The sequence below is a fragment of the Taudactylus pleione genome, unplaced genomic scaffold (assembly GCF_031769625.1).
Source record: "Taudactylus pleione unplaced genomic scaffold, aTauple2 ptg001781l, whole genome shotgun sequence".
Taxonomy (NCBI): Eukaryota; Metazoa; Chordata; class Amphibia; order Anura; family Myobatrachidae; genus Taudactylus; species Taudactylus pleione.
This window is the reverse complement of record NW_028286178.1, coordinates 93,944-117,857: the sequence shown is the minus strand read 5'-3', so window position 1 is coordinate 117,857 and position 23,914 is coordinate 93,944. Positions and strand designations below refer to the sequence as shown.

General features: G+C 47.3%; 2 protein-coding genes across 2 annotated transcripts in view; one reads left to right on the top strand and one right to left on the bottom strand.

Annotated features, from left to right (window-relative positions):
- The window catches only part of LOC148436361 (uncharacterized), a 69,291-nt gene that overhangs the window by 24,165 nt on the left and 21,212 nt on the right, over positions 1-23,914 (top strand). The window lies entirely within an intron of this gene.
- Positions 1-23,914, bottom strand: part of LOC148436362 (uncharacterized) — a 98,154-nt gene that overhangs the window by 72,821 nt on the left and 1,419 nt on the right. The window contains exons 2-7 of the mRNA XM_088464979.1: positions 20,624-20,770; positions 17,802-18,059; positions 16,083-16,161; positions 15,866-15,963; positions 15,103-15,403; positions 681-1,227 (exon numbers count right to left, since the gene is read on the bottom strand). Coding sequence (XP_088321105.1) covers positions 681-1,227; positions 15,103-15,403; positions 15,866-15,963; positions 16,083-16,161; positions 17,802-18,059; positions 20,624-20,695 — 1,355 coding nt within the window. The 5' untranslated portion in view covers positions 20,696-20,770. The remainder of the gene's footprint in view (positions 1-680; positions 1,228-15,102; positions 15,404-15,865; positions 15,964-16,082; positions 16,162-17,801; positions 18,060-20,623; positions 20,771-23,914) is intronic.

The following is a 23,914-nucleotide window of genomic DNA, read 5'->3' as shown; positions in this document are numbered from 1 at the left end:
CACTGGCAACTAGAGGGTGTGCTGACAACCCTTAAGTACCATGGGAAGGTGCATGATTGGTTGCTGAGAGTTCACACCAGATGCTCTGACCTAATTGGCCCATTTATGTCACATGTCCAAAACCAAGATGGCGGCACCCAGCAGTGCCCATCCATGCACACCTCACGCCAACCTCCAGACACCAGCATCCCCACCGGTAGGACCGCGCCAAAGCACCCGTACAGGCAGAGACCGCGACTCACCAGATAAAAAACAGCTCTGACCGTGACACACATAAGTGAAGTCATACAGGAGCAGGTGAGGGGGTTCTTCTATCTGAAAGACCACAGAAATATCAGGTGATAGCGTTCAGTTCGATTGATTAAATCATTTGGGTGGAGGGAATTCAGTTAGAACATCCAGATTTCCTCCTGAAGGTACAGATGAAATCTGTCACCACCCCTGAGAGTCTTCATATTGAACCTATACAATTTTATTGCATCTTTATCAAGCCCTATATGAATTATTTATTGTTGTTTAGATTTCCCAAGCGCTGCACATCCCTCCTCTTTTTATATCAATGACACACATCCCAATTATCTGCGGAAAAAAAAATGAAGATGTTAAAATACTGTGTGACCGAAGTGTTGCCATAAGCTTGTTTTGTTACAGCTCATAGAAATGCTTTTCTCCTGTGCGACAGCTGATGTCTACCAAGGTGCGATTTCCGTGTAAAACATTTCCCACACTCAGAGCATGGAAATGGCCTCTCACCTGTGTGAATTTTCTCATGTCTAATGAGATCTGATTTCTGTGTAAAACATTTCCCACACTCAGAACATGGAAATGGTTTCTCACCTGTGTGATATCTCTGATGTCTAACACAATGTGATTTCTCCTTAAAGCATTTCCCACACTCAGAACATGAAAATGGTTTCTCCCCTGTGTGACTTCTCTGATGTGTAACAAGATGTGATTTGTGTGTAAAACATTTCCCACACTCTGAACAAGGAAATATTTTATCAGGTGTATGAGCTGCACTATGTGTAACAAAAGCGGAGGTATCAGAAGAACATTGGTTACAATTAGAGAGATAACATGATATAGCTGCACTGTGAGGTACTGGATGTATATTTAGCATAACAGGATTATCTCCTGGAAATTTCTGTGTGATGTCATCTTCTATTTTAATATCTGTAGACAAGATGAGATCTCCCTCCAAGTCATTCCTGCTTGTGCGTCCATCTGCTGGAAATACAATAACTGTATTATTACTCACAGTTCTTTATATAGCACAGAGACACTGAGAAGCACTTTATATAGCACAGACACACTGAGTGGCACTTTATATAGCACAGACACACTGAGCGGCACTTTATATAGCACAGACACACTGAGTGGCACTTTATATAGCACAGACACACTGAGAGGCACTTTATATAGCACAGACACACTGAGAGGCACTTTATATAGCACAGACACACCGAGAAGCACTTTATATAGCGCAGACACACCGAGAGGCACTTTATATAGCGCAGACACACCGAGCGGCACTTTATATAGCACAGACACACCGAGCAGCACTTTATATAGCACAGATATACCGAGCGGCACTTTATACAGCACAGACATACCGAGCGGCACTTTATACAGCACAGACATACCGAGCGCCACTTTATACAGCACAGACATACAGTTCACAGTTCTTTATATAGCACAGAGACACTGAGAAGCACTTTATATAGCACAGACACACTGAGTGGCACTTTATATAGCACAGACACACTGAGCGGCACTTTATATAGCACAGACACACTGAGCGGCACTTTATATAGCACAGACACACTGAGTGGCACTTTATATAGCACAGACACACTGAGAGGCACTTTATATAGCACAGACACACCGAGAAGCACTTTATATAGCGCAGACACACCGAGAGGCACTTTATATAGCGCAGACACACCGAGCGGCACTTTATATAGCACAGACACACCGAGCAGCACTTTATACAGCACAGATATACCGAGCGGCACTTTATACAGCACAGACATACCGAGCGGCACTTTATACAGCACAGACATACCGAGCGGCACTTTATACAGCACAGACATACCGAGCGCCACTTTATACAGCACAGACATACCGAGCGCCACTTTATACAGCACAGACATACCGAGCGCCACTTTATACAGCACAGACATACCAAGCGCCACTTTATATAGCACAGACATACCGAGCGCCACTTTATACAGCACAGACATACCAAGCGCCACTTTATATAGCACAGACATACCGAGCGGCACTTTATATAGCACATGTAATGTTCTGGTTTAGTTGTGGACCCGGGGTGGTGACAGGAGCAAACACAGAAGCAGATTAAATAAAAAGGTAGAATTTTTAATGAGTGGCTTAGAAGATATGGGAATGGCAAAAGCAAAAGTCCAGGTTTAGCACTAAAGTGCACTTGATTACTGTAGTGAGGGTAATGGTAGAATGTCCAGATAGTGGCAGATAAGAACAGTCCAGGTATGTAGGTTAGTGAACTGAAATAAACACAGGCAGAGGTGATGGGTCCAGCTGGGAGTGAAATAGAGGCAGGGTGTAGGGTGTCAGCAGGCTCAGGCACTCAGGCAGGGGAAAAGGCAGTGGAGGATGCAGGGTAGTCCAGTGGGTTATTTGGAGCGGACAAGTAGGCTGGCAGATAGCGTATACACAGGAACAAGAGATGAGCACAGAGAACTCCCTCTCAGCTAGGCTGAGATACACGTTGCACTGGCAATGAAGGAAGGCTCTGGACCTTCCTAAATACCCCGTGCCGTGCTATGACTGGCTGGAGGGAAAACATGAGTCACCAGGATTGGGCAGTTGAATCACATGGTCAGAAGGCAAGATGGCGGCGCCCATGCCAAACGGAACAGAAACACCGCCAGGCCTCACCACGTGACAATGTGCCCGCACAGAACCACGCGCAGCCAAAGCCTCTCGCCAAACACCAGCGCCACCACCAGACACCCCCCGCCATAGTGACCTCACAGGTAATACCCACCGACCACCATGCCGAGACCCTCCTGGCCGTGACAGCACAGACATACTGAGCAACACTTTATATAGCACAGACACACTGAGAAGCATATTATTTAGCAGACACTGAGTAGCACTTTATATAGCACAGACACACTGAGCAGCACTTTATATAGCAGACATACCGAGAAGCACGTTGTATAGCACAGACATACCGAGAAGCACGTTATATAGCACAGACATACCGAGAAGCACGTTGTATAGCACAGACACACCGAGAAGCACGTTGTATAGCACAGACACACCGAGAAGCACGTTATACAGCACAGACACACCGAGAAGCACTTTATATAGCACAAACAACCGAGAAGCACGTTATATAGCACAGACACACCGAGCAGCACTTTATATAGCACAGACACACTGAGAAGCACTTTATATAGCACAGACACACTGAGAAGCACTTTATATAGCACAGACATACTGAGAAACACTTTATATAGCACAGACACACTGAGAAGCACGTTATATAGAACAGACACACCGAGCAGCACTTTATATAGCACAGACACACTGAGAAGCACTTTATATAGCACAGACATACTGAGAAGCACTTTATATAGCACAGACATACCGAGAAGCACTTTATATAGCACAGACATACCGAGAAGCACTTTATATAGCACAGACACACTGAGCAGCACTTTACGGAGAATATTTAGCCATTCACATCAGTCCATGCCCCAGTGGAACTTACAATCTATATTCCCTACCACATGGAGACACATATACACACACACACACTAGGGTTAATTTTTGTGTCAGAAGCCAACCTACCACTATGGCCCGTATTCAATTAGTTTCGCATTCGCAATACTTTTTCCGCATGCAATACTTTTCGCCGACTACGCGTGTTTTGGCTGTGGAAACTTTTCGTGCGCGCCCCCACTATTCGCCTTATTCAATTCCAAAGGACGAGAAAAAACGAGACCTGTCGAAACTTAAACATGCGAAAAGTACTGTAAAAAAATGGAGAAATGAGCCTGACACCCCCCAAAAGATGCACTAACATTGGGGATCACTATAGATGTCCCCGATTAGCCCTAATGGAGTAATTTGGGGCACTTAACTTGTGACAATTGCTTCCAATTAGCGCCTGAGCACAAGTGATGAAGTATAACATTTAACTTTTATTTTTTGAGAAGATAAGTAGTCCTGTCAAATTTGGGGTACATGAAAATGGGTACTAGCATGGTTTAAAGTCGCTAAAGTGAAGTTTTCAAAAACAAAAAAGCGCACCCTCAACAAGCACCTGCAATCAAAAGAACACCTCACCTACACTTGCAGACCCCCAAAAAACTATTTTGCTAGTTTTGAAGTTTGTACCTCGACTTTGTACTTTTTCACACCCATTTTCAAAGTCATTTTTTGGGGTGTCTCACTTTTTTTTTTACGCAGTTATCCTTTTTGGAGCTGACCCCAAGGGCCCAGAGTGGTTTCCCCACCTTTGCACCCCAAAATAAAAATTCTGCACTTTTTTCCGCCTGCTATTCATAGGCTAATCTTTTTCGCCTATTACATTACGTATTCGGGAATGCAAAAACAAGTTTCAATTGAATACGGCGGAAAGTTTTCGCCTGGCGAAATGACGTCATCCGCTATACTTTTCCGCAGTTTCAGACTTTTCGCACCTAATTGAATACGGGCCTATGGTTTTTAAAGGGTTGGAGGAAACACATACAAACTCCACAGAGATGGCACCTTGGGTTAGAATTAAACTCATGACTTCAGTGTGGAGAGATAGCAATGCTAACCACTACACCACTATGTTACTATTATGAAGAAGTATATTTGTTTAATTTGCAGGTACAAACTACAACCACATTATTACATTTACAAATATACAGACTACAGCCGTGGCCAAATGTTATGAGAATGACACAAGTTTTGGTTTTCACAAAGTTTGGTGCTTCAGTGTTTTTAGCCCTTTCTGTGAGATGTTACTATGGTCTACTGTCAGATGTTACTATGGTATACTGTCATGTTACTATGTTCTACTGTCAGATGTTACTATGGTATACTGTCAGATGTTACTATGGTCTACTGTCAGATGTTACTATGGTATACTGTCAGATGTTACTATGGTATACTGTCATGTTACTATGGTATACTGTCATGTTACTATGTTCTACTGTCAGATGTTACTATGGTATACTGTCATGTTACTATAGTATACTGTCAGATGTTACTATGGTCTACTGTCAGATGTTACTATGGTCTACTGTCAGATGTTACTATGGTATACTGTCAGATGTTACTATGGTCTACTGTCAGATGTTACTATGGTATACCGGTATACTGTCAGATGTTACTATGGTATACTGTCAGATGTTACTATGGTCTACTGAAGTAAAATTACAAGCATTTCATAAGTGTCAAAGGCTTTTATTGACAATTACATTAAGTTTATGCAAAGAGTCAATATTTGCAGTGTTGATCCTTCTTTTTCAAGACCTCTGCAATTCGCCCTGGCATGCTGTCACTCAACTTCTAGGCCACATACTGACTGATGGCTGCCCATTCTTGCCTAATCAATGCTTGGAGTTTGTCAGAATTTGTGGGTTTTTGTTTGTCCACCCGCCTCTTGAGGACTGACCACAAGTTCTCAATGGGATTAATGTTTGAAGAGTTTCCTGGCCAAGTACCCAAAATTTTGATGTTTTATTCCCTGAACCACTTAGTTATCACTTTTGCCTTATAGCAAGGTGCTCCATTGTTCTGGAAAAGGCATTGTTCGTCAATAAACTGTTCATGGATGGTTGGGAGAAGTTGCTCTTGGAGGATGTTTTGGTACCATTCTTTACTCATGGCTGTGTTCATAGGCAAAAATGTGAGTGAGCCCACTCCCTTGGCTGAGAAGCAATCCCACACATGAATGGTCTCAGGATGCTTTACTGTTAGCACGACACTGGACTGAAGCAGTATGATTTACTGCCGGACCCATGCCCAGCGGTTGGAATCCTGACAGCGGCATCCCAGCAGAGGAGGAAATCCTGATCGTCAAAGGTAAATATATACTAACCTATTTCTACCCCCTAACCCTCCCTTAGGGGTGCTTAACCCTAACCTTCCCCCCAGTGCGTAAACCTAACCCCCCCCCCTTCCCCACCTCCTGAACCCAAGTCCCCCGGGGAGTTGCCTAACCCTAAGTCCCCCCGGGGGTGCCTAATGCTAACCCCCCCTTCCCCTAGCCTAAACCTAACCTCCCGGGAGGGGGGTGCCTAACCCTAAGTTCCCCCTGGGAACCCTAAACCTAGCCCTCCCCCAATGCGGCTATCCACGCTCGGCGTCCGGCGTCCCTTCATTCGGGATGACGGGCGTCGAGCTCCCGGCGTATGTCTAATGACAGGCGTCGGCATATCGACGCCTGTCTTTAGACCCTTGCCATGATATGATATGATAGTCGGGAAGCCGGTTGTCGGGATTAGGTCCGCCGGCTTCCCGACTGCATACCCACAGGACTGATGGTAGGGCTCACCTTTCCTTCTCCTGACAAGCATTTTTCCAGATGCCTCAAACAATCTGAAAGGGGATTCATCAAAGAAAATAACTTTACCCCAGTCCTCAGCAGTCCAATCCCTTACTTTTTGCAGAATATTAGTCTGTCCCTGATGTTTTTCCTGGAGAGAAGTGGCTTCTTTGCTGCCCTTCTTGACACCAGGCCATCCTCCAAAAGTCTTCGTCCTGTGTCATGCCAACAGCAAAGCATCCTGAGACTATTCATGTGTGGGTTTGCTTCTCAGTCAAGGGAGTGGGATCACTCACAATGCTTGTCATTTTACTTCAGTATACCTGTTAGGCTCTGCAGTTTCCAGCCTGAGGCACGGCATTAATTACTGCCTGTCTGTGTGTGCAGCATCAAGTGCACATTGATTGATTCTTCTGTCTGAACACAGCCCAGGTGCTCAATTATCTGTCATTATGGATACCTGCTCTGGTTGGGCCCTGTTTCTGTAAATTCCAGCCAGACCTTCACTCAATGCCGGTGATAGAGTTTTTCGTACTTCTGGTTCCCAGTCTCCTGCGTGTCAGTCGAGCTCCTGAGTCAGTCTACCTGTATTTCATGTGTGCCGTTTATTCCATCCAGGCGGCACACTTACATCTCGTCCACGCGTGCTGCTTGTACCATCTGGGCAGGACGGAGCGCTTCCTACCCCAGAAGCATCTGTCACCATTCGGTGCCAGTACCATCCCGGCGGCACCGGTAGCTACTCTGCGTTCCAGGTGCGCAATCTAGCACACAGTCGCCAGTGTCATCCCGGCGGCACTGGTAGCAGCTTTGCGTTCTTGTTGCATACCTCACCTGAGTCTAATCAGCCCAAAGGCTGCAACGGTCCTGGGCCCCAGGTCACAATCAGCCCTCAAGGTTACTCCCACAGCCCAAAGGCTGCTAAACACCATTATTATAACACCTATAAAGGCCACAACCAGGCCTCTAGGCTGCTCCAACAGCCCAAAGGCTGCATCTCACCTCCGCGCCTCTGGCCACAATGAGCCAAAGCTCGCCAGCCCCAAGGCTGCCTCCCAAAGCCCAAAAAACCTGTACCACCTCCGTAAGCCTCGTGGCCACAATTAGTCCGTGCAAAATCCACCCTCAAGACTGGCACTATTTCTGACCAGACTACAATCAGTTTCTAACAATACCATAATAACATCTGACAATAAGGGCCAAAAACATTGAAGCAGCAAACTTTGCCAAAACCAATACTGGTGTCATTCTCAACTTTTGGCCATGGCTGTACAAATAAGACTCTAAATGAACAGATAAAATATTTGCTTATAAAGTCACAATCACATTAACAGCATATTTCAAACATGAAGATGGCACATATCTCACCCAAATACAGACTTTGCTGGGTAACGTTCCCTAGCCATCATCACAGAGCAGGAAGCCTCATTAGCCAGTGACAGTGGTTCACCACAATATCCATCTAGACCGCCCTCACACATAAACATGGGAAACTTGTAGACTACCAACAACTGCTGATTCCACGCTACACAAAGTTCTCCAGGTGGATATATATGTAGCAAAAGCAGCTCTATATGGTCCTCTGGTCATCCTCAGGGAGAGTAGCCCCACCAAAGTCATGCTACTAAATTAGGGTAATGAGTCACTGTATAATAAGAGATATGGTAAGAACTTACCCTTGTTATCTCTATTTCTACGAAGTCCATAGGGTTCCACAGGATACCTTGGGGTATAGGCGATGACGTCAGACATCGGGCACCACAGAGTTAATTTTCAGCCTCCCATGGTGCACTGGGGTCCCTCTCCTATACCCCACCCCCTAGCCAGGGCAAGCCAGGTTATGTGACAAAAGCCATAGGCCGGAGAAGGAGGAGAAGAAAGTCTGGAACAATCAAGAATTACATTCTCACCAAAAGGAGACGGAAAAACCGGTGACCAGAGCAAAGCCCATCTGCAGTACAGGTGCGACAGGGCGGGAGTCCTGTGGAAGCCTATGGACTTCGTAGAAATAGAGATAACAAGGGTAAGTTCTTACCATCTCTCTTATTTTCTACTGGAGGGTCCATAGGGTTTCCACAGGATACCTTGGGGATATCCCAAAGCAGTGTCCTTTAAGGGCGGGGATGCTCCTGTGCTGGAAGGAGAATCCGCCGTCCGAAGGGAGCATCCTGAGAGGCAAAGGTATAAAAAGCATAATACCTCACAAAAGGTATGGACAGAAGACCACGTGGCTGCCTTGCAAAGCTGAACAGCAGAGTCACCATGGTGAGTTGCCCATGAAGGACCCACAGACAGAGTAGAATGAGCTCTAACAGAGGATGGTACAGAAAAGCCTTCATGAATGTATGCCTCTGAAATCGCCATGCGAATCCATCCTGCCAAAGATTGCTTAGTGGCAGGCCAACCCTTCTTATGGAAACTATAGAGGAGAAACAGAGAGTCTGATTTCCTAAATGAACTGGTACGGTCAACATAAATCCGTAAAGCCTGTATCACATCCAAGGAGGACTCACCAGCAGAGAGGTCTGGGGAATTAAAGGCCGGTACTATGATTTCCTCATTGATGTGGAAACTAGATACCACCTTAGGTAGGAACCCAGGGCGAGTGCGAAGCACTGCCCTGTCCCTATGGAAAATCAGAAAGGGAGGGCGACATGAGAGAGCCCCCAAATCTGACACCCTTCTGGCCGAAGCAATGGCCAGAAGAAACACAGTTTTAGCTGTAAGCCATTTTAAATCCACTGAGCCCAGTGGTTCAAATGGCGGTCCTTGAAGAGCCCTCAGGACAACAGTCAGAGTCCAAGGAGCCACAGGTGGAACAAAGGGAGGGTGTATGCAAAGTACACCTTGCATAAAGGTGCGGACATAAGGAAGTGTAGCAACCCTACGCTGAAACCACACTGAGAGGGCAGAAACCTGCACCTTCAGGGAAGCAAGGCGAAGACCGTGATCTAAGCCCGCCTGTAGGAAAGCCAAAACCCTGGATATCCTAAAAACCTGAGGATCATAGCCTCTAGGGCGACACCATTCAAAGAAAGTATGCCACACTCGGTGGTAAATTCTTGCAGAAGCCGGCTTCCGAGCTCTGAGCATGGTGTTAACTACAGAGCTGGAAAAACCCTGGACCTCAAGAGGGCAGTCTCAACAGCCACGCCGTCAAAGACAGACGACCCAGGTCCGGGTGATGGCAAGGACCTTGAGATAACAGGTCCGGACGTAGAGGCAACAGCATCGGAGCGTCTATGGATAGACTCCGGAAGTCTGAGTACCAGTGTCGTCTGGGACACGCTGGAGCTATCAGCAGGAGCGTGCCGCCTTCTTGCTTGAATTTGTGAATCACGTGAGGAAGAAGGGAGAACGGAGGTATGCAAACTGTAAGGTCCACCGGTCTGGCAGAGTGTCTACCACCAGAAGTGCCTCTGTGTCTCTTGTTCTTGACCCGTACACAGGAAACTAGTTGTGTCGGAAGACCATGAGGTCTATCTCTGGAAGGCCCCACTTGTTCACCAGTAGCTGAAACACCTCCTGGTGGAGAGACCACTCTCCTGGATGCATGTCTTGACAGCTGGGAAAGTCTGCTTCCCAGTTGAAAGACTCCTTTTATGAGCACTGCCAAGATGGCAGGGAGATTGCATTCCGCCCATGCTAGCATGCGGGACACCTCTGTCAGGGCCGCCTGACTGCAGATTCCTCCTTGGCGATTTATGCAAGCCACTGTGGTGGCGTTGTCTGACTGCACCTGCACGGGTTTTCCGTGGATGACATGTCTTGCTTATTGGAGAGCCTTGAATACTGCCCTTAGTTCCAAGATGTTTATTAGAAGTGCAGATTCTGTTGGCGTCCACCTTCCCTGAAAGTAGTGTGGACCCGTCACTGCTCTCCAGTCTCAGAGACTGGCGTCCGTCATCAGAAGGACCCAGTCCGCAATCCAAAAGGGACGGCCCCTGTTCAGGTGAGCAGTCTGCAGCCACCAGGCTAGGGACAGACGTTCCTCCGGGGAAAGCACAATTGTCTGTGTCTTTATCCGATTGGGCAACCCATTCCATCTGGAGAGGATCAACCTCTGCAGAGGTCTGGAGTGGAACTGGGCATATTCCACCATGTCGAACATCGACACCATGGAGCCCAGTAACCTCATTGCTGAGTGCACAGACTGCGGAGGCAACTGCGTATCCTTGCCTGTAATGCAGATATCTAGTCTTCTGTCACAAAGATCCTCTGGTATTGGGAGTCCAACAGGGCTCCGAGATGGAGCATCCTCTGTGAGGGAACCAAGGAGGACTTCTTCCCGTTTATCAGCCAGCCATGATTCTGCCGCACAGATATTGTCAGTTGCAGATGGTGCTGAAGGATTTCTGGAGACCCTGCTAACAACAGGAGGTCATGCAGATAGGGCAACAGGCGGACCCCCTGCATCCGCAGGTGGGCTGCCATGACCGCCATGACTTTGGTAAATACTCGAGGCGCAGTGGCCAGACCAAAGGGCAGTGCTTGAAACTGAAAATGGCGGTTTAGCACCGCAAACCTGAGGAATTGCTGGTGCGCCAAAACAATAGGGACATGCAGGTAGGCATCCTGAATGTCCATGGACACCATGAAATCCCCAGGTTCCATTGCCAATATAATGGAACAGAGGGTCTGCATCCAGAACAGAGGAACCCTCAAAGACTTGTTTAGGGACTTGAGGCTGAGGATGGGCCGGTAAGACCCATTGGGTTTCTGTACCAGAAAGAGATTCGAGTAATATCCCGTTCCCTGCTGGGATAACAGAACAGGCACTATAACTCCAGCCTGCAGCATAGAGTGCAGCATTTTCTGGGGTTCCAGGGCCTTGACCTGATCTGATGGAAGGCCTGTAGTGAAACAACCTTTGCCGAAAAGGAAAGGGCGTACCCCCGAGAGACCACTTCTCTGACCCAAGTGTCCACGGTAGTCAGATACCAGCACTGGGCGAACTGAAGATGCCGGCCTCCCACTTTGGGGTCCCCCAAGGGGAGGCCCGTCCAACCAGGCTGAAGGCTTATCGTCAAACTTGGGAGTAGGATGTCTTGTACTCCAAGCCTGCTTCTTTGGCTTGGCAGATTTCCTGGTTGCTGACTGCCTAAAAAAGGACTGCACTTTGGACTTACCCTGGGCCCTATAGGGCCGAAAGGACGAAGCACCAGACACTGATGGGACCGTAGCCGATGGCAGACACGCAGACTTAGCTGCTGCCAGAGTAGCCACAATTTTGTCCAGATCAGGGTCAAAGGACCTGTCCATTAAAGGGCAAGCATTCCAAACCCTTTTTGGAATTTGCATCCGCTTTCCAAAAGCACAACCATAGGGTGCTGCAAGCTGCCATGGCTGCCGAGACTCTGGAAGCGAGGAGACCTATGTCCAGGGCTGCCGCATTAATATACATGGCTGAGTCTCTGAGATTGCCCACCAACTCTGCTTGTTCAGTCGACGAGTCAGAGTCCAGAGACAATTCCAAGCTATCAGCCCAGCGCTCCATGGCTCTGGCTACCAAGCACATGGCCATAGCCGGTCTGGACGCCCCTCCAGCAAGGGAATAAATGGATTTTAGGCATATTTCAACCATACAATCCGTGGCATCCTTTAAGGAGGACACGGAGGGCATGGGTAATGTAGCACTCCTCACTAGGCGTGTCACATGAGAATCCACCTGTGGAGGAGTTTCCCACTTGGAAAAAATAATTATCCTCAAAGAAGTATGCAACCGCCAAACGTTTCTGAGGCTGGAATCTGCTACCCGGATTTCTCCACGCCTCCTCTAAATGATCCACCAACTGACCAGATCGAGGAATACAGTGGCATAACCTTTAATACCCTTAAAGAAGGCATATTTAGTTTTGGCCATGGGGGGATCGTCATCTTCAACAACCAAGACCACACGGACTGCCCGTATAATGCCTGGTATATATATTTTAGGCAGACTTAGACCGCCTACTTAGTACGAAGGGGCTCCTGGTCTGAAAGGTCAAAAATGTAAAAGTCATCAGATGTCATGTCATCCTCATCCTCATCATGCAGAACATTCTGAGACACTACAGGCCGCTTAGCAGGCCACAATGATGACTCCCCCTGTAACACGTCCGTTAGGTGCTGCACCCTATTGGACAGTGAACTTACCCACGCAGGCTCCTGCGAGGCTTGGGGGGGCGAGCTGTATGGGTGAGGACACTACCGAATGCTGTGATAACCCCATTTGGGGCAACGCAGGGGGTGTGGCCAGCTGACCCACAAGGGTTGTAAGTGCCTTAGCAAAACAAGCCCAGGGTGGTTCCTGCACAGGCGCAGTGACAGTAATCGGGTGTGATATCAGAAAACATGCCCTGCATAAACCCTCAGTGGTTACAGCACCCTCCACTATTGGTACATTACATGTGGTACACTTTAGCAGTAGGGAAAAATCACGTTCACTCTCAGACATGATGAGTGCAACGGAGGGTATGTGACCCCCCACAAATAAATGCTTTTATAGTGAGACAATAACTACCCTGCAGCACCGGGCCGCAAGGGCTTGTAGCAGAGAAAGGACAGGGATAGTAAAATGGCTGACAAAGTGAAAGTACAGGCAGACAGCGCTAGCAGTAAGTCACATACAATGCAGAAATAACTCCCTGCACTACTAACACTGTAATCAACTACACAGACACAGAGCCTGGTAGGAAACAGTGCTGCATACTCTGACCTTAGCTCGAAAGAGAGGTATGCGGGGGCACCCGGACCACACAGCCACCAGCTTCAGCGTCCAGCAGCGCTTGCACATCTGAATAAAATGGCCGCCGAGGTGCAGAGAGGAGGCGATCCCGGGGAGGAACGCTGAACACTGCCTGCCAAACCGCTGTGGAGAGGCACTGTGCAGTGGGGGAGCCGTCGGCTGTCAGACAGGGAAGGCGCACTCCCCTGGCATACTATTAACCCCTGGAGTGTATCCTCAACGCCGCAGCCCGCTGTCCCTGGTGGTCTAGTGGAAGCGCAGGATCAGTACCTGGCTCCACGTGCATGCCTGTCCCCAGGAAGTCCCCTGCCTGGAGACAAGACTGTGTTATTGGCAGGAACCCTCCGTGGGACCCCGCCGCTTACCTGCCCCCCTTGAATCCGGCCACAGTCCAGGTTATCCGGGGTCACCGCTAGCTGTGACCTCAGATAGCTACCAGCATCCCCGGATCAGTACCGGCGTTCTGGACCGGCGGGGTGTAGGAGCGACAGCATGGACGTCAGTACTGACTGTCCATGCTCTACAGCTCATCTTGTACAGCCACAGCTGCCTTGAAGAAATTTTCAGGGGCCATTACAGCCCCACTCTGTTATGGTGATCCGACTTCTGGCCGGGCACCTACAAAACTGGCTTGCCCTGGCTAGGAGGCGGGGTATAGGAGAGGGACCCCAGTGCATCCTGGGAGGCTGAAAATTAACTCTGTGGTCACCTATACCCCAAGGTATTCTGTGGATACCCTATGGACCCTGAAGTAGAAATAACCGCAGAGAGGGAAGGAGAGCGATAGGACAGAGCAACACAGAATTATGGCGGTACAGAGCGGGGGAGGCAGCAGGACAGAGTAGGGGAATGGTGCAGTGCACAGAGCGGAGGAGGCAGCAGCATAGGGTAGGGGAATGGTGCAGGGCACAGAGCAGGGGAGGGGAATGGTGCAGGGCACAGAGCGGGGGAGGCAGCAGGACAGGGTAGGGGAATGGTGCAGGGCACAGAGCGGAGGAGGCAGCAGCACAGGGTAGGGGAATGGTGCAGGGCACAGAGCAGGGGAGGCAGCAGGACAGGGTACGGGAATGGCGCAGGGCACAGATGTGCAAAAGCAGAATGAGGAAGTAGGGAGAAGGACAGAGCAGGATACAGATACAGGTCAGCAGATAAAACGCAAAAGTACAGATCATCCAACCACAGAGACTGGAGGAAGCCATTGTGATATGACGGGAGTGTGGTTATAGCTCTGTGTGTGTAAAAAGGTCGAGTTTGTGTGACATTTGCATTGTCTAATATAGAGCATATTTGGGTAAGTAACACACAGTGACATGATGTGAGGAGGAGAGCAGGAGTATAATAGGGGCTGATGGCTCCTGATGTATGACATACACCAGAGAGTGTGAGGAGGAGACTGGTCAGATCTCTGGGCTGGTAACACACAGTGATATGATGTGAGGGGGAGAGCAGGAGTATAATAGGGGCTGATGGCTCCTGATGTATGAAATACACCAGAGAGTGTGGGGAGGAGACTGGTCAGATCTCTGGGCTGGTAACACACAGTGACATGATGTGAGGGGGAGAGCAGGAGTATAATAGAGGCTGATGGCTCCTAATGTATGAGATACACCAGAGAGTGTGGGGAGGAGACTGGTCAGATCTCTGGGCTGGTAACACACAGTGACATGATGTGAGGAGGAGAGCAGGAGTATAATAGGGGCTGATGGATCCTGACTCCCCCACTTGTTAGATAAATTTCTCTCATTAGTCTGTACGGACAGAGGAGGATGTATAATAAGAACGTGTTGTAGTGACTGAACAAGGAGAATATATGACTCTTTTCTGTAATGTGTTTATTACTCACCTGTGCTGATATCTGTAGGGATTTCCTCCTCCTTACACTGCTGATCACCCCTCATATACGTCTCTTCTTCTCCCTCTATATCTTCTGCCTTCATATCAGTCACATACGTCTCTTCTTCTCCCTCTATATCGTCTGCCTTTATATCAGTCACATACGTCTCTTCTTCTCCCTCTATATCGTCTGCCTTTATATCAGTCACATACGTCTCTTCTTCTCCCTCTATATCTTCTGCCTTCATATCAGTCACATATGTCTCTTTTTCTTCTATATAATTTATCTTAATATTAGTCAGATCTTCACCCTAATTAAATAATAAAAATAAAAATTGCATAATGTCTGATGTTACTACTTGAAATTACACAGTATAATATCAGTGTATAAGACACTCACAGCTTCTCTATAGATCACACAGAGAAAGTCACTTTGGTATATTGGTGTTGGGCATGGGTACCCGGCGGTCGGGATGCCACCACTGGTCAGAATACAGACAGCGGCATCTTGACAGTGAGAATCCCGAATCCCTTAAAGTAAGTATCCCAATCCTCCCTACTCGGTGCCTAAATCTAACTTCCCCCTCCCGCATCCTAAACCAGACCCTCCTCCCTTAGTGCCTAACCCTCCCCTAACTGCCGATACTTACCTTCGGGATGCCGGTGGTCGGGATACTGTTGTCGGGATTTCGATGCCGATATTTAGACAGTCGGCATCCCGCACACCAGGATGCTGACTACATCCCATTGTTTAGATCATAAATCCCATCTACCTGATTTTTCTGTGGGGTCCTGTGATTCTCCTCTGTACAATCCTGGGAATAATGAGGACGGGGACATCTCTCTGGGGTATTTCTGTTACTGGGTCCATCTGTAGGAGACACACAGTGACTGAGTACATTGTATATATGTGATTATCAGGTGATGTGTATATATAGGGGGCTCCCATACCTGCTCTCCCCTGTATAATAAATGACAGTCTTTTCTTACCCAGTGATGTGAGGGGCCGGTGATTCTCCATCATTACGTCCTTGCACAAAGCCCTGTGTTCCTCTATATACTCCCCCTCCTGCATGGAGACATAGACAGTGACATCCTGACACCTTATAGGAACCTGACACACACAATGATAGTCATCACCCAGACACATCCCCTGGTGTTACTGTATAATGTCCCATTCCCAGCAGTCACCTCTCCAATCATCACCCAGATACATCCCCTGATGTTACTGTATAATGTCCCATTCCCAGCAGTCACCTCTCCAGTCATCACCCAGACACATCCTCTGGTGTTACTGTATAATGTCCCATTCCCAGCAGTCACCTCTCCAGTCCTCACCCAGACACATCCCCTGGTGTTACTGTATAATGTCCCATTCCCAGCAGTCACCTCTCCAGTCATCACCCAGACACATCCCCTGGTGTTACTGTATACATTCCCATTCCCAGCAGTCACCTCTCCAGTCCTCACCCAGACACATCCCCTGGTGTTACTGTACAATGCCCCATTCCCAGCAGTCACCTCTCCAATCATCACCCAGATACATCCCCTGATGTTACTGTATAATGTCCCATTCCCAGCAGTCACCTCTCCAGTCATCACCCAGACACATCCCCTGGTGTTACTGTATAATGTCCCATTCCCAGCAGTCACCTCTCCAGTCATCACCCAGACACATCCTCTGGTGTTACTGTATAATGTCCCATTCCCAGCAGTCACCTCTCCAGTCATCACCCAGACACACCCCCTGGTGTTACTGTATAATGTCCCATTCCCAGCAGTCACCTCTCCAGTCATCACCCAGACACATCCCCTGGTGTTACTGTATAATGTCCCATTCCCAGCAGTCACCTCTCCAGTCATCACCCAGACACATCCTCTGGTGTTACTGTATAATGTCCCATTCCCAGCAGTCACCTCTCCAGTCCTCACCCAGACACATCCCCTGGTGTTACTGTATAATGTCCCATTCCCAGCAGTCACCTCTCCAGTCATCACCCAGACACATCCCCTGGTGTTACTGTATACATTCCCATTCCCAGCAGTCACCTCTCCAGTCCTCACCCAGACACATCCCCTGGTGTTACTGTACAATGCCCCATTCCCAGCAGTCACCTCTCCAATCATCACCCAGATACATCCCCTGATGTTACTGTATAATGTCCCATTCCCAGCAGTCACCTCTCCAGTCATCACCCAGACACATCCCCTGGTGTTACTGTATAATGTCCCATTCCCAGCAGTCACCTCTCCAGTCATCACCCAGACACATCCTCTGGTGTTACTGTATAATGTCCCATTCCCAGCAGTCACCTCTCCAGTCATCACCCAGACACACCCCCTGGTGTTACTGTATAATGTCCCATTCCCAGCAGTCACCTCTCCAGTCATCACCCAGACACATCCCCTGGTGTTACTGTATAATGTCCCATTCCCAGCAGTCACCTCTCCAGTCATCACCCAGACACATCCTCTGGTGTTACTGTATAATGTCCCATTCCCAGCAGTCACCTCTCCAGTCCTCACCCAGACACATCCCCTGGTGTTACTGTATAATGTCCCATTCCCAGCAGTCACCTCTCCAGTCCTCACCCAGACACATCCCCTGGTGTTACTGTATAATGTCCCATTCCCAGCAGTCACCTCTCCAGTCCTCACCCAGACACATCCCCTGGTGTTACTGTATAATGTCCCATTCCCAGCAGTCACCTCTCCAGTCATCACCCAGACACATCCCCTGGTGTTACTGTATAATGTCCCATTCCCAGCAGTCGCCTCTCCAGTCAGAAGCTGAATTTTCTTGTTGGTGAGTTCCAGGATCTTCTGGTCATTGTGTCTCTCATGTATCAGTGAGTGAGGTGGAGGCACCGTGATGGGGCTCTGGGTCCTGCTCAGTCCTCCTGACACATGGGGATGACTGCTGGGTGTCTCACAGTCACCGGATGTCTTCTTAACTACTGTGTAACCCTGTGTTTTAAGGGAGACATCAATGAGAAAAATCTTTTAATTTGGATTTGTAAGTTTAAGGGGTTAATTATGCCAAAATCTATTAACAGAACCAGTAGTCCATATGTAACAGGAAAGTGGAGTGTATCAAGTGCTTATCACTACTGCAGGACCAGGCTTCTACAGTTAGTTTATTGTTCTGTGTCCTCTGTATGTGGGCAGCCTGAGAATATAAATAGCATAGTGCAAACAGCAATATCACTCTATGGTATTGGCTGGGAAACCACAGAGCACTCAGTAAAGCTACAGGAGTAATAATAATAATAATAATTAGATGTATTATTTATTTGAATAAATTATATATGTGATGTCACAGTGACACCCCCAGATCCCCTCACCTCCCCAGTCATGTCTCTGTATTATTACTATAGATATAAGTGATGTCACAGTGACACTCCCAGATCCCCTCACCTCCCCAGTCATGTCTCTGTATTATTACTATAGATATAAGTGATGTCACTGTGACACTCCCAGACCCTCTCACCTCCCCAGTCATGTCTCTGTATTATTACTATAGATAGAAGTGATGTCACAGTGACACTCCCAGATCCCCTCACCTCCCCAGTCATGTCCCTGTATTATTACTATAGATAGAAGTGATGTCACTGTGACACTCCCAGATCCTCTCACCTCCCCAGTCATGTCTCTGTATTATTACTATAGATATAAGTGATGTCACTGTGATACTCCCAGATCCCCTCACCTCCCCAGTCATGTCCCTGTATTATTACTATAGATATTAGTGATGTCACTGTGACACTCCCAGATCCCCTCACCTCCCCAGTCATGTCCCTGTATTATTACTATAGATAGAAGTGATGTCACTGTGACACTCCCAGATCCCCTCACCTCCCCAGTCATGTCCCTGTATTATTACTATAGATATACGTGATGTCACTGTGACACTCCCAGATCCTCTCACCTCCCCACTCATGTCACTGTATTATTACTATAGATATAAGTGATGTCACTGTGACATTCCCAGATCCCCTCACCTCCCCAGTCATGTCCCTGTATTATTACTATAGATATAAGTGATGTCACTGTGACACTCCCAGATCCCCTCACCTCCCCAGTCATGTCCCTGTATTATTACTATAGATATAAGTGATGTCACTGTGACACTCCCAGATCCCCTCACCTCCCCAGTCATGTCCCTGTATTATTACTATAGATATAAGTGATGTCACTGTGACACTCCCAGATCCCCTCACCTCCCCAGTCATGTCCCTGTATTATTACTATAGATATAAGTGATGTCACTGTGACACTCCCAGATCCCCTCACCTCCCCAGTCATGTCCCTGTATTATTACTATAGATATAAGTGATGTCACTGTGACACTCCCAGATCCCCTCACCTCCCCAGTCATGTCCCTGTATTATTACTATAGATATAAGTGATGTCACTGTGACACTCCCAGATCCCCTCACCTCCCCAGTCATGTCCCTGTATTATTACTATAGATATAAGTGATGTCACTGTGACACTCCCAGATCCCCTCACCTCCCCAGTCATGTCCCTGTATTATTACTATAGATATAAGTGATGTCACTGTGACACTCCCAGATCCCCTCACCTCCCCAGTCATGTCCCTGTATTATTACTATAGATATAAGTGATGTCACTGTGACACTCCCAGATCCCCTCACCTCCCCAGTCATGTCCCTGTATTATTACTATAGATATAAGTGATGTCACTGTGACATTCCCAGATCCCCTCACCTCCCCAGTCATGTCCCTGTATTATTACTATAGATATAAGTGATGTCACTGTGACACTCCCAGATCCTCTCACCTCCCCAGTCATGTCCCTGTATTATTACTATAGATATAAGTGATGTCACTGTGACACTCCCAGATCCCCTCACCTCCCCAGTCATGTCCCTGTATTATTACTATAGATATAAGTGATGTCACTGTGACACTCCCAGATCCCCTCACCTCCCCAGTCATGTCCCTGTATTATTACTATAGATAAGTGATGTCACAGTGACACTCCCAGATCCCCCTCACCTCCCCAGTCATGTCCCTGTATTATTACTATAGATAAGTGATGTCACAGTGACACTCCCAGATCCCCCTCACCTCCCCAGTCATGTCCCTGTATTATTACTATAGATATAAGTGATGTCACTGTGACACTCCCAGATCCCCCTCACCTCCCCAGCCATGTCCCTGTATTATTACTATAGATATAAGTGATGTCACAGTGACACTACCAGATCCCCTCACCTCCCCAGTCATGTCTCTGTATTATTACTATAGATATGAGATGTCACTGTGACACTCCCAGATCCCCTTACCTCCCCAGTCATGTCCCTGTATTATTACTATAGATATAAGTGATGTCACTGTGACACTCCCAGATCCCCTCACCTCCCCAGTCATGTCCCTGTATTATTACTATAGATATAAGTGATGTCACAGTGACACTCCCAGATCCCCTCACCTCCCCAGTCATGTCCCTGTATTATTACTATAGATATAAGTGATGTCACTGTGACACTCCCAGATCCCCTCACCACCCCAGTCAGCAGGTAGATGATCTCCAGGGTGAGATTTAGTATCCTCTCAGTTATGTGACTTTTGTCCATGTCCAACCTCAGTGATCAGCAACACGTCTCACCGTCACGTAACTTCTAGTAAAGATTCTCTAGTTCCTCACGTGTCTAAAAGTAAATATAATTATAATAAATATCAGAGTACATGTAACATATTCATTCAGGAAACACTGAGTAACTATTAAGCCCTCCTCTTTCCTGAGCCATATCACACACTGATCACTATACACAGGTCACAATAATATCACACACCTGATACACACTGATCACTATACACAGGTCACACACTGATCACTATACACAGGTCACCCTGATATCGCACACCTGATACACACTAATCATCACTATACACAGGTCACACACCTGATAACCAGTGATTACTACACACAGTATAATATACACAAGTACACAACACCATATAACAAGATATTTCCCCAGGCCAGATCCCTCACAGGCCACCCACCTTTTCCTCCTCATTCCACCCTCAGGTCATTCTCCGCAGTAACCTAGGATAAAGTCTCTGCCCCCATCATCTCACCCTACTTCTCTGCTCCCCCATTATACGCTCTCCGATAGCGCACCACATCTCCCAGCCCAGCCTCTCTCCCCCACTACTGCCCTATTCCTCTGTCTCCTAATATCTGGGTGACTTGTGTACAATCACCCATATTATTTTCTCTGCTCCCACATCTGTAATAATTACTGAGTGACAGCAGTGTTATACAGTCTGTGACTCCGCAGCTGTAGTGGGACCATAAGTCCCAGCATGCCAAGTCATGCTGGAATACACAGTAAGGATGTACGTTACATGTGTGACAATGCTGCCGGCCATGTTTATGTAGCACAGGGGAGAGGCTGTAGAATTTATTGAAGGATAATCAGTTACTCACTGAGGATCTAGAACAGTGTTTCCTATCTCCAGTCACCAGGGATTCCTAACAGGGCATGTTTTCCATATCTCCATACTGGAGCCTTCATTACTGACTGACAATCTAAATGATCCACAGGTTAGCGATAATTATCTAACAGGTGATTCTGAGGAGACCTGGAAAACATGCACTGTCATGGATCCCTGAGGATTGCAGCTGGGAAACACTGGCACCCTACACACATGACAGTGAGAAAAAGTTCTGGGAGCAGAGGGAGCTCCATACAGGTTGGCGATAATTAGAGGAATGAAAAGAAATCCTCAGACAGGTGAGGAGTCAGCAGGGCCTATTACAGAGGACGTCTGTGCATCTTATACATCACCCGGTGTACACTATGGTGTCTCTCTGTGTATTCTGTCACTTCCACACTAATAACCACCTACTGAGGGTACTGACCTCCACCTACAGCTGCTACGTTCTGTATGGGGGGTCTGAGTGCACCGGACACCTCCCTTTCTCTATAGTCTGCTACCCACCGAGCAGTGACTGCTCCAGCTGTATTATATGTAACACCAGGGTCTGCTCCACCTGTATTATATGTAACACTAATAACCACCTACTGAGGGTACTGACCGCCAGCTACAGCTGATACGTTCTGTATGGGGGGTCTGAGTGCTCCGTACACCTCCCTTTCTCTATAGTCTGTTACCCACCGAGCAGTGACTGCTCCAGCTGTATTATATGTAACACCAGGGTCTACTCCAGCTGTATTATATGTAACACCAGGGTCTACTCCAGCTGTACTATATGCAGGGTTGCATAAGAATGGGATTTTAAAAAATAAAATAAAAAAATAAATAAAAAAATCGGATTTATTTGATTTAAATAAGATTTTTGGGATTTAAATAGGATTTCTTTAAGTAAACTGTTTAATTTTAGATGTTTACACCTTGTTTTAGTAATACATGAACAATTTTTGAAGTGAGAAAAGTAACAAATTGAACACAGTAATAGAATAAATACACACTAAACAGTTGCATCAAAAAGTACAATTAGGCTGAATTTCATGGAATCAGTTGTGTGAGTCTGAGTTAATCATGTACATGTCTTTGTCCACGTCCTCACGTTTGTCCACAACAGAAAATGCTCTTAGCATGGAACCAGATTAGCTGCTTTTTCATTTTCCAATCTGTTGCGCGTTTGGAATTGTACAAAACGTACGTTGAAAAAATCCTTTCAATTTCTGCACTTGATGAAACTGAGGTGACCATCTGCTTCATAGGATTTACTACAGAAGTGTCTAACTGAGGTGACCATCTGCTTCATAGGATTTACTACAGAAGTGTCTAACTGAGGTGACCATCTGCTTCATAGGATTTACTACAGAAGTGTCTAACTGAGGTGACCATCTGCTTCATAGGATTTACTACAGAAGTGTCTAACTGAGGTGACATCTGCTTCATAGGATTTACTACAGAAGTGTCTAACTGAGGTGACCATCTGCTTCATAGGATTTACTACAGAAGTGTCTAACTGAGGTGACCATCTGCTTCATAGGATTTACTACAGAAGTGTCTAACTGAGGTGGAGCTGCGTAGGACATCCACCAGGCTAGAGGAGATACTTGGTGGCCACTTCAAACATGTATGGTGCAAATGGTTTCATGGATGCACGAAAGTTGATGATGACCGGCATAATCTGATGATTAATGGCATGAGCAAACTCTATAGCAGTCTCAAATTCAGCAGAACTAAGCTTTGTTTCCCCTGTACCGAGGATCAGATAGATGGGATTATTCTATGTATGTTACATGTGACTGCATCATGTCAGATATATTATTCCATGTGTGTTACATGTGAATGCACCATGTCAGATAAATGTGATTACTCTATGTATGTTACATGTGAATGCATCATGTCAGATATATTATTCCATATGTGTTACATGTGAATGCACCATGTCAGATATATGGGATTATTCTGGGTGTAGCAGGTATTACCGCCAGCCGCATGGGGGGGGTGCCTAACCCTAACTCACCCCGGGAGCCCTAAAACCTAACCACACACACTGAAACCCCCCCCCCCGTGGCTGTCCGCGCCCGGTGTACCTTCGTTCGGTATGCCGGGCGTCGGTCTTCCGGCATCTGGTTAATGACAGACGTCTAGTTTTCGAAGCCTGTCATTAGTATAACGCCGGGATTAGAGAGTCTGGAAGCCGTGGGTCGGCATTTAGACCGTCGGCTTCCAGACTACATCCCAATTATTCTATGTATGTTACATAAGAGTGCACCATGTCAGATATATGTGATATACATCTCCCATCACACATAGCGTTCCCACTAGGCTGTTTTAGCGGGGCGCGGCGCCCTGACTTCCTTCTGGAG